The following is a 17,298-nucleotide window of genomic DNA, read 5'->3' as shown; positions in this document are numbered from 1 at the left end:
ATCACCTCTGAGCTCACAGGGATCATTTTTAAATAATCTGCTGGACAAGTGAAGTCAGACACTCCCTTCTCCAGCCAAGACAAGGAGGTTTCTAAATCCTTTTTCCTCTCTCAGCCTCCTTGGCAGCTCTGCTCTCTACCATGCTTTCTGGAGCGCAGCCGTTTCCCTCCTCTCCAAAGTGCCAAGCAAATAGCTTGCAGATTTGAGAAGTGAAACTCTCACCCAAGGGAGAAGCCTCTGCCAACACCCAGAGCCACTTCAGAAAGCTCTCCCCACACACCTTGCTCATAGAAACTGCCTGTTACTAATGCAAACACAATATATGGGAATGCTGAGGGCAAAACCTTGAATGCTGTCTTTCCAAAAAGACACCAATTAATTCTTTTTTCCCCCCTAGTTTAAGGGGAACTCAGTGGCATCCTTCGAAGAATAAAAGCAGAGAAGCAAACTGTCCCATATAGTGTTACTGAGCCTCAGCCTTTTCATTCCTAAAGTCTACAAAGACCCAGTTTCTTACTATTGAATTTTTCATTGCTACAAAAACTTAATCCTACTTATTTTGCAGCCTGTGAGAAATCTGTCATCACCTTCAAAGGCAACAGAATCAGACCCTGAAACTGTCTGAATTTTGCTCTGAAAGATAAAGAATACATAGAAAAATGGACAGACCCAGCACCTGAGCCTAGAAAACGAATTCAGGCAATATCTCCCCAAAACCAGGACTACTTTCATGAGAAAGCCCTGCAGGATCAAACCCCAAACTCCCTGTGAATCACCCTGCTCAATTCAAAAACAAAGCACCCCTCAGCACAATTTTGTCCTGAAAAAGACTTATTTATCTTGAACAAACGCTGCAGATGGAGTTATTTGGGTATCAAATCTCATTTCACAAAGTCCTGAGCCACATCCCCAACTATGTAAACTGTTTTAGTTTAACCGAAGTCATGACAAAATAGATCTCTTCACTGCAAGAGTTTGAAGATAAGCTTGAAATATTAACACACACCACCCACACATGACACTACAATGCCACAGATATGGAAGTGTTAGGCTTACTTTCACTTGCTCTTAAAAAAATATAAAGTAATTGTTACAGTTTCATAGTCCTTCCTGGATCCCAAACAGAATGCAGGAAAAGTTACAATTTCAAAGAGGTTCATGAATGTGAAATGATTCCTAGCTATTGCTCTAAGACAGGTAATTACTAATTGTGTCCAGTCTGTAGATGGATAAACTGAGCCAGAAGAGTTTCTTTAAACAACCCTGTCTCAGATGAGGAGACTGGATTTATTAGTTTGAGATTCCCAGGCCTATGCTCACGCCAGACAGATAAAAATGACACTTTCACTCCTAATATTTATTTTGCTACACTGTGAAAACAAAGTTTTTAACCAACCTTTCATTGTCTTGCAAAGCAGAATACTAGAAAGAAATGCTGAAAATGACACATACGTATTTTAAGTATGTCCTAACCTGCTAATGCTATTTTAGGATCACCATTTTTACTTGATTCTGACAGATTATAGCACACTGACAATCCTACTCTTTTAGAACGAAAGAGAAGCAACTGTGTGAAAAAAAAATACATTGGGAGCATAAAGATGGCAAACAAAACAGCAATGCAATTTGAAACTGACTTCAGCATTTTCTCCCAGGAAACAGAAGCATAACCCCCCCCCCCCCCCCTCATTTTCCTGATGTGCTACAAACTTTCTGGAACAGCTGCCTGGTCAAGACTTGCAGTGTAGTTTATAAACGGAGGAGAACAAGGAGAAAGGTAGTATAATCAGCTTGTTTAAAATGATTGTCATTAAGACATCCATCACTTACAAAACAGCTTTAGCTTATATTATTAAATCTGCAAGTGGTTAATTTGTCTTAAACGTGATTTTTACCTTCAAATTTCAAAACAAGGGAAGGAACCCGTCTGAAAAAATTATTGATACTAGAATTTCAAAGTATACATATGTAAGGCCAAGCCTAGCTCCCAACAGAAAATATTATACTACTACTGTGATTTTTCTTCTCACAGTGGTCAGTAATGTCAATAAACATCCTGTTCTACTCTATCACATGTGGCACACCAACTGCTGTGTTGGTTGTGCACTAAACTGTTGAAACCTTTTAATACAGAACAAAAACATCAGCATTTTTAAGAAAATGGTGTTAGCAATGTCTTTTTCCCAATAAAGAGTGCAGCAAGTAAGTTTTAAGCTAGAAATGCCGCCTTTGGAACGTAGAAATACAATCAGCAACTGATCCACACCTCCTCAGTTTTAGACATTTTCTGAAATTCAGGCAGATTTCAGCAAAGCCCTTTCACTAGCACGCTTGGAGGAGAGAGAAAAGACCAAACGCAATGCCTTCACACTTCCAGAAACTTTGTTGGGCTTCTGAGGGCTCAGTGTGGGGCTGGGAGCTGGCTCCTCCAGGACAGGGAGCTGCTGTCACTTTAAGAGCCAGTCTCACACTTACACACTCGCACACACCGACAAGTGCTGCGTGTGCACTCTGCTGTGCCAGCCCCCGGTCCGCTCTAAGTATCAATGAAATGCCAGGCACGCAGAGGACAGCACCCAGCCCCGCTGCTGCCGCTGGAATCCACACATTTGGGTCCCAGGAACAACCAGGACTTGCCCAAAAATCCCAAGTTTGCGAAAGGCAGGTGCCACCGGGTCCAGCAGCCCTGGCAGGTGGCTGAGAGGGACCAGCCTGGGGCAAGGAGATGGGGGACACGGGAGGGCAGCGAGCAGGGACAGGGACGGGCAGGGGAGAGGCAGGATGGCAGCATTTTGCAAATTACAGGGCTGTCTCTTAGCAACAGACAACACATTTGGCTCCACGTGACTCGCCCAGGCCCCAGACACCAGACCCGCTGCCGGCTCCCTTCGTATTTTTAATCACCAGGTCCCTGCCCTCTGCAACAGCCTCTGCGGTGGGAGTGGGACAGGCAGGGGCTCTGCAAACCTCAAACGCATGAGGCCCGAATGTGCCCCCTCACCTTTTGTATCCAGCTCCACGTGGATGATGTTGCCCATGACAGAGGTGTTGTGAAGGTGCTGCACAGCCTCCCGGGCACCCTTGACAGTGGCAAAGACGACTTTGGCAATGCCCAGGTGCTTCTTGTTCTTGGGGTTGTAGAGAATCTCCACCTCTTCCACTTCGCCGTATTTCTTGCACATGTCGGCCAAAAAGTTTTCACGGATGTTGTCGTTCAGCTTGGCAAAGGTGACCTGCTTGGGAGGCACTGGCCCCACGTAAAATTCATCAATCTGGAAACGGGCACAAGGTGGGGAACAATAAAAATAATTGGCGTTGTTAATGAGTGTGGGGGAGGACCTAAGCATGGCACGGGAGGGAGGGGGTTAAAGCATCCTGCAAACTTCGGGGGAAAAAAAAGCCTCTGAGGCTCTGGATGAACCTCAGAGCTAAACAGAGGCTCTGCCGCTGCAGCCATTCATTGGAACCGGCTCCTTTCTGGGCTACAAAGATGCATTTTGAGCCGTACTGTCAGTGGAGAGTCCCCCCTCACTGCCCCCCACCCGAGAAGCCCCAGCTCCAAAACCTTCAAGTGATCTCGTTAGACAGATGCATTGATTTCTTGTTATCCTCATAGAAGAGGATTATTGTTAAACAGTTTACTAAATAACAATGTTAATAGGAATATGACTATCATTTAAACGGTCCATTAAACTATTTGGAACTCAGGCTTCACTCCCAGATAAACAAGTATACAGAGCTAAAGCCAAAAGTCAGGGCAGTACCTTGAATTTGGGGACAGACAACTCCAACTCCTTAGTTTTGGTCCATATTCGCCCTATTCTGGGATCCCTGACACAATCCACAGGAGCGATTCCCGAGTTCTGGGAGGAGGAGGAAGAGGAGAGAAAACACAGAAACAGCAACAACAAGGCTTGAAATTTAAGACAAAAATAAAAGAAAAAATAAACCCCAAGGAAGCACGGGCTGTCTCAAGGGAAGGGGAAAGCGCGCACACACACACACGTGTCAAATTGCAATACTGCTGGGAAATGCACAGAGATTGGAAACACAGAAAAAAGCCGCAGGTTTGGGCTCCTGACAGTTGAATACACAGTGTCAGGTGGCTGTAACTTTGGTGGCTGTGCGTGTCCCCCCCAGACCCCCCTCCCACACACATGTGCTACGGCGGGGATCACCACGACCCGGAGGGACCCCCAGCCCCCAAAACGCCGGTAAGACGGAGGCTGGCAGGGGGAGACACGACACAATGGGGGAAACCCGGGAGCCCCCCACTCACAGGCATGCTGAAATGTTGCCCATCGTAACGGTAGAGTTTGTGCTGTCCTTTTTTCAGAGCCGGGTCAATAATCAACTTGTAACTTCTCCAATGGTGATTTCTTTTCTCGACAGAAGTGCTGGCTTGCGTGCTGTTCTCCATTCCGTTGATCCAACCTGAACGCGGGGCGGGGGGGGGGGTGGAGGGGGGGGGGGGCGAGAGAGAAAGGGGAAGAGGAAAAGAAAAAAAAACACACGAAAAACCATAAAGTTAAAAAAAATATTCAACAAAGACCTCTTCGTTTCGGTGTGGTTTTTTTTTTTTTTTAACGAGCCGCCCGCTCTACACACCCAGGCAGGGAGGAAATCCACCGCGAAGCGAGCCCCAAAATGGGGGAATTACCAACCGGGTCCCCCCCTCCACCCCAGCCAGACAAGAGGCAGAGAGGGAGGAGGAGGAGAGGAGGAGGGGAAAAAAAAAAAAAAAAAAAAAGAAGAAGAAAAAAAAGACCCAATCTCACTTGAACTCTGCTTTTTGCCATGATCTTCAGGGTGCTTGGCTTTTTCCCCCGCCTTGGTCTCTCGGAAAGACATCGCGCTGGGCGGCCGATCGTCTCCGGGCGGCGAAAGGCGAGCTCCCGTCTCACATGGGGCCGGTTACCGGCGCGGGCTGCCCGCCAGGCTCCTGCCTCCCGTTTTCGCGAGCCACCACATATTGTGTGTGCTCGCTGCTGGCGGCGGCCGGGATCCCACAATACACCGCTGCGAGCGCCGCGAACGCCTAACCGCGCTCCGCCGCCTGCACATTCACGGCGGCCGCGCCGCGCAGCCCCCGGCCCGCGGCCGCCCGCCGCCGCCCCGCCGCCGCCGAGTGCCGCCGCATGGGCCGCCGCCGGGACGCGCGGCTTTTTTTTCCCTCCCCGCCGCGGGGTTAACGGCATGCGGGGGGGCGAGTGGAATCTGCCCGCTGCATTTACCTTAGCGCAAACTGTTTCTAAACAAGATGGACCTATAGGTGGGACAAGTTGGGGTTTTTTTTGCCTTTTTTTTTTTTTTTTTCCCTCTCTTAATCTTTTTTTAGGGGAAGACTTCGGCGAGCCAGGGCGACCGCGGGGGCGGGCGGAGCGCGGACCCGCCGCGCTGCTGCGGCGGAGAGTGCGGGGGGGGGGAATAGGGGGGGTGGCAACACACGCAGAGGAGGGGGTGATGGAGGATGGGGGAGCAGTTTTGCTTATTAAAGGTCCGGAGCCGTCGTCAGCCAATCAGCGGGGAGGTTCCATTTTGTTTTCGGTATTAAAGGCGGGCGGGCGGGCGGCGCGGTGCCCCCGGCGCTCGGCGGGCGCGGGCCGGGCGGAGCGCGGCGGGCGCATGGCGCGGCCGTCCCGGGGCGCGGGGCCGCGGCGGCCCCGGGAGCGGCCGCGCCATTGGCTGGGGCGGCGGCAGCGCGGCGGGCGCAGCCAATGGGAGCGCGGCTTCCATGGGGCTTGAGTTATTAGACGGCGGGGTAAAAGCACCGCGCGGCAGAAGCCAAGGAGAGGCCGCGGGACCCGCAGCCATTTTTCTGCAGTGGAGCGAAATGGCCAACTGGGCTTTTCCTTTGTTCCATAAAGGGGGATCCGCCATGTGAATCCACACCACGCGGGGTGGTGGGAGCCTCTAGCACGGTGCCAGACGACTCACTGAAGAAGGAAGATTTAAATATATATATATATATCAAGCCCTTAACAAAAAAAAAAAAAAAGAGTAATGCGGATTTTTTTTTTCTCCCTTATGATTCGGGATCCATCTTTGTCTTGTGTAACTAGGTCATGGCACACCCTATGTCAGCAGTTAACAATTTCGAATGCCAACAAAAAAAGAGTAAATACATTCTTTTTATATTTTTTCGTTGTTTTGGGGGTTTTTAAGCTTTAAGCAGCTCTGATGACTGAACAATAAATTTGAGAGACTTCTCTCCTGTATTAAACACTTGCTTACTGGCCATTTTTATTAACTCCTTTGGTGCTTAAAAGGTAATGTTTTAAATATAGGTATAGGAATAGTGAATTCTGGCAAAAATAAGGCAATTTTACTATGATAAGCTTTTTTTCTTTCTTTCCTCTTACATTGTAAGTACCCAATCCATTCTGTCCTTGCTAAGTGTAGTTTTCATGTTAATGTTACTGAAGTGGTCCTTATTGCTAAGCCTTCATTTGCATGTCTTATGTTTTTGTCTGTTTAAACCAATTTATGCTTTTTGAAATATTTTACTTATAAAGCAATATATCTGGCTAAGATACGCTTAAAAGTTAGAACCAGTAAATGTTAACTAGGTGTTTTCACACTGACATGTGCAGCCTAAAACTATTGAGGAGAATATTTTTAGTGTCTGCGTGCTCTGTGGAAAAACACTGAACGTCCTTTTTATGTACAGAGTAAATCTGCCACAGGAAGGTAGATTTAAGCCTCGAGCAGGAGTCCTCGCCTGTGTACGGTCAGTCAACATAGCTGGACTTTTTCTATAGCTTTTTTCCCCCTTTTTTTTCCTCTTTTTTTGATGCTAGACCAATGCCATACAAAGATCCGTAACTTATCTTAACAAGATCCGCTTTGGCTTGCAAACTTACAAGAGAAGTGGTGATACAGATCATATATATATTTATAGCCATTATTTTAAAAAAGAGTAACAACTTCACCTTCAGAGCTGCATTCAACTATGGTGTGCGGGTAAGTAAACCCTTTTGCCCTTGCAGAGGAACAAATAGCCCAGGCCTGTAGCTAATGGTATTGTCCTGGGTGGAAAGATCCCAATGGTCGTCTGAAAGCGGTGGCGATCTCCTTCTCCTCAGAAACCTCTAACAGTGCCTCTGAAACGTCTGTTTTCAGGGAGGGATTTGATTTCTTTTTCTGCACAAAGCTCTTGGTCGTCCTCAGCCCTGGGTGGGTTGGTTTTTTTTTTGTGCGGAGAGACGCTGTGAATCCATTGCAGGCGTTACTTGGCTGTTAAATTGAAAGCACCAAAAAAATAAAAGTATCTGCCTGTGGACAGTAAGATGTTAGTGCGCTTGATGTTAAAAAAAGGCGAGAAGGTGGTGGTGGTAGTAGGGATCCCTTACATGTTTTATCCGTCTAATTACAGAAGCTCGACAAAAAACAGGCAACAAAATGGGGGGGGGAGGGGGATGTTTTTCACGACGGTGAATCTTAATGGCGGATATCTCCCTAGAAAGCACTGTAAAATCCTTCATACCGAGAGGTAGTGACTTGGAGAGAGGGGGGAAAAAGGAGGTCTGGAAGTATATCCAAAATGAGGGAGTTTCCTTCCAAGTGAGGGACCCTTTGCAGCATGAGTGTTACAGATGGAGAGCCGTGACGCAGTTGATATTCACAGCAGTTGTGCTTTAGTGCCGCCACCCAGCCCACGAAATGGCCTCCCCGCCGAATTCTGGTGGGTTTATTATGTGAAAGGCTGCAGCAGCACCGTGTCCCGGGCGGCGGGAGGGGCGGCCGGCGGTGGGCACGGCGCTCCCGGTCGCGCTCCGTGTTGTGTGAGGGCAGCCGCCATCATGGCTTCTCCTTCCATTCGGCGCCGCGTTGTCCTCAGTGCTGGGCGGTGGCGCAGCGGGCTCTCCCCCGCTGCCTCCCGGCGCTCCCCGTCTCGGGCGCTGCAGGGAAATGGTGGGTTTGGGGTGGGTTTTTTTTTCTTTCCCCTTTCTCTCCCCTTTCCCGCCCCCCCCCGTTTCCCCAGCGCTTTGTGAGGGGCTGTGGAAGAGTGAAGCCGGGCAGGGAGTGGCGGCTTTTTCTCCCCGCGCACAACATGGCGGGAGCGCCCTGCGGCAGCGGGGCTGGCGGCGCTCCAGCCGGGCCGGGCGGGGGGGCGGCCGGCCGGGAGGACAAAGGCAGCTCGGATAATGCCGGCGCAGCCCTGGCTGCTATAAATAACACCGCCCTTCCCCCGCCGCAGCCTCCAGCTCGCTTTAAAAACATCAAGCCATGGAACTCGCCTAATGCAGAGGGGGAAAAAAGAGGAACAAACAACACCATCCCCCTTCTCCACACACACATAAAGGAAAAACTAAAATGCACAAAAAAATTAAAGCCCGGGCCGTGCGGGGGACGGGGGGAACAAGCAGCGCTGGCCGCGGGAGGGGCCGGGCGCCGCCACCACCTCCCCGCCCGGAGCGGGTGCGCCGGGGGGAGCGCGGCCGCCGCTCCCCGTCACATGGCTCTTTGTTGTTTTCCTTCTCTGCCTCTCCTGGGCTGTTCCCCCTCCGCCATCACCCAGCCGGGGCAGCGCTGCCCTGCCTCCTTCGGCCTGCAGCGCCGAGCTCCCCGGGCCCGCACGGGCAGGGCTGGCGCGGAGCCGGTGCCGCGCTGCAGTGGAGCCGCCATGACCCCATGAGGTGTTACATGTGGCGTCTTTTTTTTTTTTTCCTTTTTTTTTTTTTTTTTCCTCCGTGTGGTTTTTTGGTTTTTTTTTTTTCCCCCCCCCGAGCAGATTCTGCTGCAGCTCGCTTTGGGTGGAGGCTGGGGGTTATCTCGGAACTTCACAAGCCTCGCTGTGCTCTGCGGGGAATTGCAGCTTGTGCTCACTGCAGACCCAGAGTAGGTGAGCCAGGAAAGCCTGGCTTGAGCAACCACTTCAGAGGGCAGGACAGGGAGGAAAAGCAAACACTGTAGAGAGGTGGCCTCCCTGGTAAGGCTAGAGCAGGACCGTCCTGCGGACCCTGAGGGAGGGAGAAGGTAAGTGGCTGCTTGGCAGAGGCTGCCTGCGGGAGCGGCATGTGCCGGGCAGGGTGCGCCCTGCCCGCAGTTCCTTCGGCTCAGCACCAGCCGCTCCGTGGGTTTGTACAACCTGTGCTGTGGTATGTGCCGAGGCTCAGGGCTGTTTCCCTGCGAGGGAGCAGGGTGCTACCGCGAAGGAGGCACCGCAGCCCGCGCCTTTCGCAACGACTGCGCTCATCGCTCCATTCCTCGCTTCCCCCTCGCTCCTCACCGGGTCAGGCTCTATGTCGAGAACAAGCGACAAACCGTCTGCACAAAACAGAACACGTTCCTATGGAGGGGGAGAAAACCAAACAAACCAACAACAAAACCAAAGCGTTTACGCAGTGCCAGGCTGGCGTTGTAGCGCTGCGAGCCCTGTCGGGGGCTGCGGCGCTCGGAGCCGTGGCCGCCCGAGCCGCCGCTCGGTCCCTGCCCGGCCAGGAGCGCCGGGCCCACGCTGGAGCTAGCGCTGAGCACCCGGCCCGGTCACGGCGGCTCTCAGTGACCGTCTGCTGGCAAAATCGGAAGGAACGGTGACGTTGTTCTTAGCTGAACACCATTAAAATGCTCCTGTGGTATCTCTCAATAGAGGTGAAAAGCATTTCAGCTTCCTGGAAATGGCCGAAAGAGGCGGCGTGTAGATCAAAGTACGGCGCAGAGCTGGGCTCGTGTTTGCAGGGGTTTTTGAACTGTAGTGAAAACGTTTCTGCAGCTTGCATCGTAATGAGTTAAGTCAGCACGTGAAGCGACTAAAAAAGGCATATTTAAACAGCATCGGGCTATTAACTTTCCTGGGATTTAAGATTTATGTTTAAATATATATTTGGCTGTTAGCAATACCAGCATTTAAACCGTAACGTTGATCTGTTCAACCCTGAAGCAAACCAGCTCTGCCTAACGCAGCTTTGAAGCGACACAGCCAGACCATAATACTGTGGGAGCTTAGACAGCTTTGTCTGTACTTGCATCTCTCTGCATATTTTTCCAGGACTCTGATCTATGTCTGCGATTAATCACTGTCCAGGACGGCTGTTCCCGGTGGTAGAATCCATGAAGTGCTCCAGCTGGGAGAGGTCCTAACGCGTGTGCCTGGCGCTGCGTACGTGCAAACCAGGGCCAGAAATTGCTGGGGCAGCAGGCTCTGGACAGCGAGCCTGCCGTGCCGCCCCAGTGAGTTGTGTGGGTCCTCAGCACTTCTGGAAGTTGTTTTTGTAAGTCTGAGCCGAAAATTTCTTTCCGTTTTTAGAGTTTCTAAATGACTATAATGTTCAGTGTAGTTTAAAAGTCACCAAGGCAGTTGAGACCGGTTGTGCTCTCAGAGTGGGTGGTTTCATGGCTGAACCTCGTATTTGAAAAGCGAAATGTTCTGGTACAGTGTGTTTAAATCCCAGAAAGGTCAAACCAGACTTTCATACTTCAGTTAGATTGACCCTGGTTTGCTGCATGAGACTCTTTAGATAAAGAGGTCTTTCAGGGAAAAGGGGAAAACAAAAATTTTTTTTTCTGAACAGCTTGTGGTGACTCTGTGCACATTCTTGAAGCAAAGGAGTTTGTTCTTGCCCACAGCGTCCCTCCCCGGCATTGTTGAGTGGAAAACTCTTATGCTAATTATATCACTGTCTGTTATCAATAAGAAGTGATTTAATTTCTTTGGCAAAGTGTTGCAACAAGAGCAAATTAGATTGAGAGGCAAAGTGAAATAAAAAATATGCAGCTGTTCTGCCAAACAATGATCCTGACTGTTCACAACATTTTGTTTTAGACTGCCTTGTACACAGAATCCTTTATATTGAAGGTTTTCAAGTCACAATCCACTGCTTGTGCAAGGAAACTAGATTAATAGATTATAAGAGACAAAAGAGACCAAGGTTCATCTGGTTCAGCTTCCTGCATTATGCAGGTCTCTGGATTTTTGTGAATATTTTGCTTTTTCTCATTTGAAAGAATTTAACTGCAGCATAGCTGCATCTTAGATCAGATTTTCATTTTCAAATGGGCTGTGAAAGGGAGTAAAATAAGACTGAATTGTTTCCATCAAAAATCTACCTGACAGACTAGAAATCAAAGTACCTTTTTAAACTTGTCTAGTTTCTGCTTTTCAGTTTCTGGATGTGTCTGTCCCTCAGTCTCCTTGGCAGAGGAATGCTCCATGACCAGATTTCCATCCCCTCATAGCTTTGTGCAGGCTGAGCATTTAGACACTCCATTGCAGGCTGCAGAGCTCCCCCTCGGGTCCGTCTTTGCTAATCCTGTAATTGTTCCTGCTCCAGTTTGTCACCATTTTGATCTGGGCGGAAGGGGACGGAGCCATCGGCAGTGACCATGCCCGAGCCAACAGCCCTCCTGGCTCAGATGTGTCTGTCAGGCATCCAGGGATTACACCAGCCCATGTTCAGCTGGTTTCCCAGCAGGGCTGCTAAAATACTCTCAGATCTGCTCCTTCTTAGGATGACAACCCTGTACTGTAGGATTGTGCTCTTTGTTTTGCATGTTTACTCTGGTCCTCTTGAAAACCCTTGGACAGTGTTGTTGCTTGCAATGGCCTTTTTTAATTTTTATTTGATATTCCCTCCTGATACTGCTGAGTGTCACCTACAAACTTGGTTGGTCATGATTTTATATTTTCTTCCAGATAAACAACCTATCTGCACTGTGGGTGTTTCCTGGTTCCGGGTATGTGTACGCACACCTCAGCAGTGTCAATATTGTGTCAGGAGGAGGTCTGGTTGCACACCATCCCTTGCCACACCCCAGTTGCATGGGAAGAAAGCCCAGTTTAGGAGCTGGAAGGGAGTCAGAGGCACACTGCAACATTTGCCTGCCCTGGTGTCTATTATGTAGCCATTAAATAATGCAGAGCACAAAACAGGTGGTTGCAGGACCCATAAAAGAAAGATGAGAGGTCTGGGGCAGCGTGGTTACAAAGTACATTTTGAGACCTTCCTGTTTAGATGGGTTTTTTAGAGGTGATGCCTTATTACATACTCTCTATCCAGCTATTCATTCAAGACCTAAGTACATTAAGGACTTCTTCCCCCCTGCCAAATTTGATTGAGAGTGGAGGAAGGAAGGGGGAAAATGACATATAGCAATACAGTCGCATTAGGCAGTTTTATTTTTAGGAAACCAGGCTAAGAATATCAAAGGAATATTGAGTAGGAATATGGACAGGGTATTTGCCTGTTCAGATTTTCTTGCCATGAAATTTTTCATTCCTTCCTTAGAACAACAGATGATCCGTCTAGGGAATTGTCAGCCAAAATAAGCAACCTGCTGACAGATTTCACCTGTGTCCCAGCATGCTCTGAGGATGCATGGGATGTGAGCCTTGAACAATGACAGGGAATCACTAGGCTGTGTTGTTTGGCTGCCGGGGTGCAGAGATGCATGGTGACACCCAACAGTGGAACAAACATTTACTGTGTTTAAGATCCAGACAAATTTTGATGGATGTGTTGGCTATTTGCCAGAGCTGAGGGGGTTTTTTGTTACTTTTTAAACTGTATGTGTTCATATTATTTCTGCTAGTATTATGACAAAGCTACCTCTGTAAGGTACGGAGTGAGTGCTTTCAGAGATCTGATCTTTCTTGAGCTATAAAGGAATAAAGAAGCTGTTTCAACACCTGACTTGCAGAATGTTTTGTGTTGCTTCTTGCCTATTGAAATGCAGCTGCCATTGAAATGCTGTGATCCCATCAGGATGTAGAACTGGTTATTTTTAAGAATGCTTTCAAGCTTATAAAAATCATGAAATAAATCAAGACGGTTGGCAATTCTAATCAGCATTCTAAAGCCATCAAATTACAAAACAGTTCAGTGCTTCATGGCCCCTGAACAGTACAGTTTTACAGAAATAAAAGAGAAAGAATGAAAGGAATGTACCATTTAAAGATGCCGGGCACTTGCAAAGCTTGCATCAAAAGGAAATGAAGATACAAATAAGTAATCTAAAAGGATATTTATGCATTAAATTACTTGTGTCTCTGGACACTTCATTAAACAGTCTGGATGTGATGGTAGCTGGGGACCTGGGAACGTTTTTAACACATGCAGCACATTCAAGGAACATTCTGATTATAAGTGATGGAGTATAAAACGTTGCAGCCAGAAACTGATGACAAAGATCAAATGGAATGAGTTCAGCTTACAAATCAGAGCAGGGTCTCCCACTGGTGCGATGTGACACGAGACCAAGACTTTGTTTTGCCCTTGACATTGCCACTATTGCTCTCAATCCCGCAGTTAAAGATTTGCATCTTGATTTATTGTTTGACAGGACAGTGGGGAGTGTCCCAGCTGGTCCCCCGAGCCCTGGGTTGCTGCCGAATGGGCCCGAAGGCGCTGGATCGGTGAAGGCTGTGCTGTCCATGGCTCCCTGTGCTGCTGCGCTACAGCAGCTCCCAGTTGCTAAGCAGCTGCAGGGCTGTCTGTGCCTGTGCTGTGTGAGGGGAACAGCACGGGTTCCTCTTGATTGCTGGAGAGGAGCAGGCAACATGGAAACGGGAGCAGTGGCCGTGGCAAAATCGTTCCATTGCTGGCTGGCTCATGGACCCGCTGGCAGAAACGCTGGAGCGAGGAGAAGGGACACTCGGTGGAGCAGGGGGTGGCAGGAGGGGAGGGGAGAGCCAACATATGTGCACAGCAGAGGCTACAAAGACAGCAGATCCTGGCAGAGCAGGGGGCACACACTGAGGAGAAAGGAATGGGAGAGAGGCCAAAGGCACAGTGCAGAATTAAGAAAAAAAAAAACCAGGAGGAGAGTGTGGCATATGGAGAGGGGAAATAAAGCAGAACTTGCACAGCCTGCGAATAATTGAATAGAAAACACAGGAAGAGGGAAGGAGCTTGATTCATTGGTGCCCTTCACCTTGTGGAGACAGCTACAGCCAGGAAGAGGAGGTGTGGAATACAACAGCATCCTTCATGTTTCACAGTGAACTGTAGGTTTTACATTTCAACCATTGCCATTTGTGGTTTTCTGCTTTCATAGCCCATGCCTTTTGTTCAGACTTGATTCCTGCATGCTCTGTTCTTATCTTTGTCTACTTTCTGATTTATTTTTTAACTTGCTTTAGCTTTTTTTTAAGGTAACTTTTAATTAAAATATGTTTTCCAGATATTTTAGTTGTTTTAACCTTCCAGAGGGCAGGCTAGTTTCTAACTGAAGTTATTTTCCACTAAATCCACACAGCCATTGCTGCATTTCTCCCTGTCTCTCTCCTGGGAGCTGCTGCTAGAGGACAGAATTTTGTTTGCTTCCTGACACCTTCCCCTGCACGTTGTCTTTCCCTTTCCCTGGGCAGTGCCTGCCAGCAGTCCGGAAGGACTTGCAGTTAGCAGCGTGCAGGAAGTGGTTTCTGTGGCAGTAAGTTATCACAAGCGCCTGACGTGTTGCATAAAGGGGAGTAAAAAAGGTGTCACGAACATATGCAGGGGGTTCTGACCAAAAGGGATCCTTAGTTTCACCACCACTGCCCACATGAAAAAGCACTTAGTGTCAGCACCTAATGTGCAATTGGCTGCAGAATAAGAAATGCCAGTGGAGCTGGCAGGGAAGCAGGAAAGCTGGACGTTCCTCTCTCTGGCTCCTCCAGGCACAGGACTGAGGGGCACGGCTTGTGCAGCAGGGTGGGGAGAGGAATTTAAGCTCATGCAGCTGTTGCTCCACTGTGACCAGCCCAGGCTTGCTTGGAGGCCTTTCTACTGAGAACACTTTTCCCCAGGTCCAAAAGTGAGTCCTAAAAGGAAAATGGAGGTGCCCACTCAGATCTACAGTGGAAAGGATTTGCTGTGGGTGCTGTGGGTGTAGTTCAGGCCAATAAAATACTTGACAAATATGCAGCCAGATGTGTTCTATACTTAGAAAATTTTTGTCTAAGATGTCTGATTTGGGGGGATGCTGTATTTGCTTCCTTCTTCCATTTGCCTGGAGCTCTTATCTTTGAACAGGCACTGTCTGTACTATTGTTAGACTCCCAAGACCATTAAAGGTCTTTGAACACTGACATTTTACAAGCAGATTCAGCTGTCATTCACACAGGGGCATTTTTAGCCTTATGAGAGACGTAAATTTAATTAGAACAGTTTTAACCAGGAAATCTCCCTACCTTAAGAAATCAGAGCTACTGTGTTAGTCCCAATAAGGAACTGGGAACTTGACAATGTGCCTGTTGTTATGAAAAGATTCAGGAAGGGTGAGATGTGTGTAGGAAGGGAGAAATGCACAGGAAATGTGCCATCAAGGACAGAGGTGTGGAGCAGGGCAGGGCAGTATGCCAGACCCAGCACATTCAGCTTGCTGCTCTCTGTGTCTGCCCTCACAACCCAACATCACTGCTTGAACACCTTCCTGACCTGCTCTGGTGACTCTCAGCGAGGACATCCAGCCAGGCCACTCTGCACTGTCAGCCCATCCAGCTCCCACAAACCAGGCACAGGCCAAGAATCACAGCTCTAAAGCAAACATCACTCAATTACAAACTGGGTTTATTTCCAGCGCCTCAAGTTATTAATTAACCTGCTCTGAGCGTCGCTGTTCCTGTGCAGGATTTGCTCTGGCCAGGTTATGGCTGCTCTCAGGTCTGAGAGAAACTCAGTCTGGGCCTGTCCTTTGCCTGGCCATGCTCTGACAAGCCACAAGCTCCTCTGGCTCCTGCCAAACCTCCACCTCTGTAAACCTGCAGCTTGCCAGCCAGACAACGACAGAGCAAGCGCTTCCCACTTAGCTCTACCCATACATCCAGCACTCCACAAAAAGCAGGCAGATATTGTGGTGTCACCCATATGAACAGAGGATTTTATCATCTCTTCAGTCTGCCATTGCTGCCTTCCTGTGGGAAATTTGGACAGATACCAGAGGGGAGGATGCAAACTTCACGTTAACTGCCCTTTAATGTCAGTGCTATGCATTACTCAGCAAAAACATGGCCCTATTTAATCCACAGTCCATTCTCTTATAGCCTACTTCACCATCTTTTATTCTCCCCCTATGAATATTCCCAGTTTCCCTGCATCCTTGTCCAAAAGGTTTGAGAGCTTTCTGCTTGTGCCAGGTGCAAGAGTGCAGGAATGACGTGTTGATCAAAGCCTGACTCACGACTCTGTAAAACACACACTTGTTCAGGTTGTGCTGTAGCTCACATAGTGAAAAGCATATTTAGGAAGCCAAACCTGGGTTCACTTAAACTAGATGTTCTCTAAAACCTCACAAAAAAGTACAACTCCACGTATTTCAGGTTTAGAGGAATTTTCCAACAGAATTTTGGGGAGCGTAACCCAGATCTGGCAATCCACAGTTGACTCACCCACTCTATATCAATCCCTACTGTGTAAGCTAAAGCAGCTGCCTGCAACTCCTGCTCTGATGCCGTGGTCCTCTTAATTAACACACACTCCTCTTGGATTTAGTCTTCCCTTGTTTCTGAACCAGCAAGTACATTAAAAGAAAATATCTCTATCCACATAATTATGTAATTTGGGAATGAGAGAAGAAGGGAAAAGTGATCTGAAGGAAGTAGATACTTCAGAGAGCGCTCCAATTTTGAAAAAAATAATGTCTTTGTGTTTGCTGGGTTAGGTGGAGTGTTGGGTAATGAAAACACAGGAAGGCCTAAGCCAGAGGGATTTTAGAGGTTATACTAAAGGCATTGGTTGGATACTGGCTAAGAACACATTGTGTTGCAAGCAAAGCTATTTGTAACCCTTTTCCCTAAATTTCCCCAAATTACTCCTGATAGGGTGTGTTCTCTGCTGCAGATCTGGATGCGGGAGAGCATCTCATGGTGACTAATTTCATGCAGATTTGTAGCAGAGCCTTGATCTCTGTCAGCCTTGGGCAAGGCTGTGCCTTATTCCTGAACCTGCTGCTTCTGGCTGTTTGCATGGCAAAAGCAAGCCCAGCTCCCAAGGCAAACACAGCTGCAGATCTCACCTGAAACGAGGCGTTCTGAATCCCTCTCTCTCCGCCAAACCTCCAGATTGCCTTCCCAGCACAGAGGCAGGGGTTGAGATCCAGCATTGCTGTGGTAGCTCTGCCAGCCCGTGGTGACAAATTCCCGCCCATGGCTCAGGGAAGCTGTGCCATCACATCTGGGAGACACACATCCCCCAGATCTGTGGGGGCAGAGCTGTGGAGGTGTTGGCAGACACTTGCCTGTTCATTTCATGCTTTCAGAGATCATTCGTTGTGTTTGATGTTGAGGAAAGCATAGGATGATCCTAACCTTGTGTTACCTGTTTTTCACAAAAGAATTTGGCTTGAGAGTTTATGCTCTAGTGAGCAACAGAAACTTGA

At 48.5% G+C, this 17,298-nt stretch overlaps 1 protein-coding gene and 2 long non-coding RNA genes across 3 annotated transcripts in view; 1 reads left to right on the top strand and 2 right to left on the bottom strand.

Annotated features, from left to right (window-relative positions):
* SETD1B (SET domain containing 1B, histone lysine methyltransferase) overlaps window positions 1-5,046 on the bottom strand; it is a 47,756-nt gene extending 42,710 nt beyond the window's left edge. Inside the window, exons 1-4 of the mRNA XM_039560943.1 lie at window positions 4,779-5,046; window positions 4,280-4,434; window positions 3,765-3,863; window positions 3,002-3,272 (exon numbers count right to left, since the gene is read on the bottom strand). Coding sequence (XP_039416877.1) covers window positions 3,002-3,272; window positions 3,765-3,863; window positions 4,280-4,434; window positions 4,779-4,851 — 598 coding nt within the window. The 5' untranslated portion in view covers window positions 4,852-5,046. The remainder of the gene's footprint in view (window positions 1-3,001; window positions 3,273-3,764; window positions 3,864-4,279; window positions 4,435-4,778) is intronic.
* Window positions 5,047-10,124: 5,078 nt separating this feature from the next.
* On the top strand, window positions 10,125-12,632 carry LOC104688698. Its single transcript, XR_005603170.1, has 2 exons — window positions 10,125-10,214; window positions 10,515-12,632. It is a non-coding gene; the product is annotated as an uncharacterized LOC104688698 (long non-coding RNA).
* A 649-nt stretch (window positions 12,633-13,281) lies between these two features.
* On the bottom strand, window positions 13,282-17,051 carry LOC120410830. The gene is made up of 2 exons (XR_005603171.1): window positions 16,936-17,051; window positions 13,282-13,571 (listed from the first exon to the last, which is right to left on the bottom strand). It is a non-coding gene; the product is annotated as an uncharacterized LOC120410830 (long non-coding RNA).
* Window positions 17,052-17,298: the final 247 nt, after the last annotated feature.

Source organism: Corvus cornix, chromosome 15, assembly GCF_000738735.6.
Source record: "Corvus cornix cornix isolate S_Up_H32 chromosome 15, ASM73873v5, whole genome shotgun sequence".
Taxonomy (NCBI): Eukaryota; Metazoa; Chordata; class Aves; order Passeriformes; family Corvidae; genus Corvus; species Corvus cornix.
The sequence above is the reverse complement of the archived record's forward strand: the minus strand, read 5'-3'. Positions and strand labels throughout refer to the sequence as shown.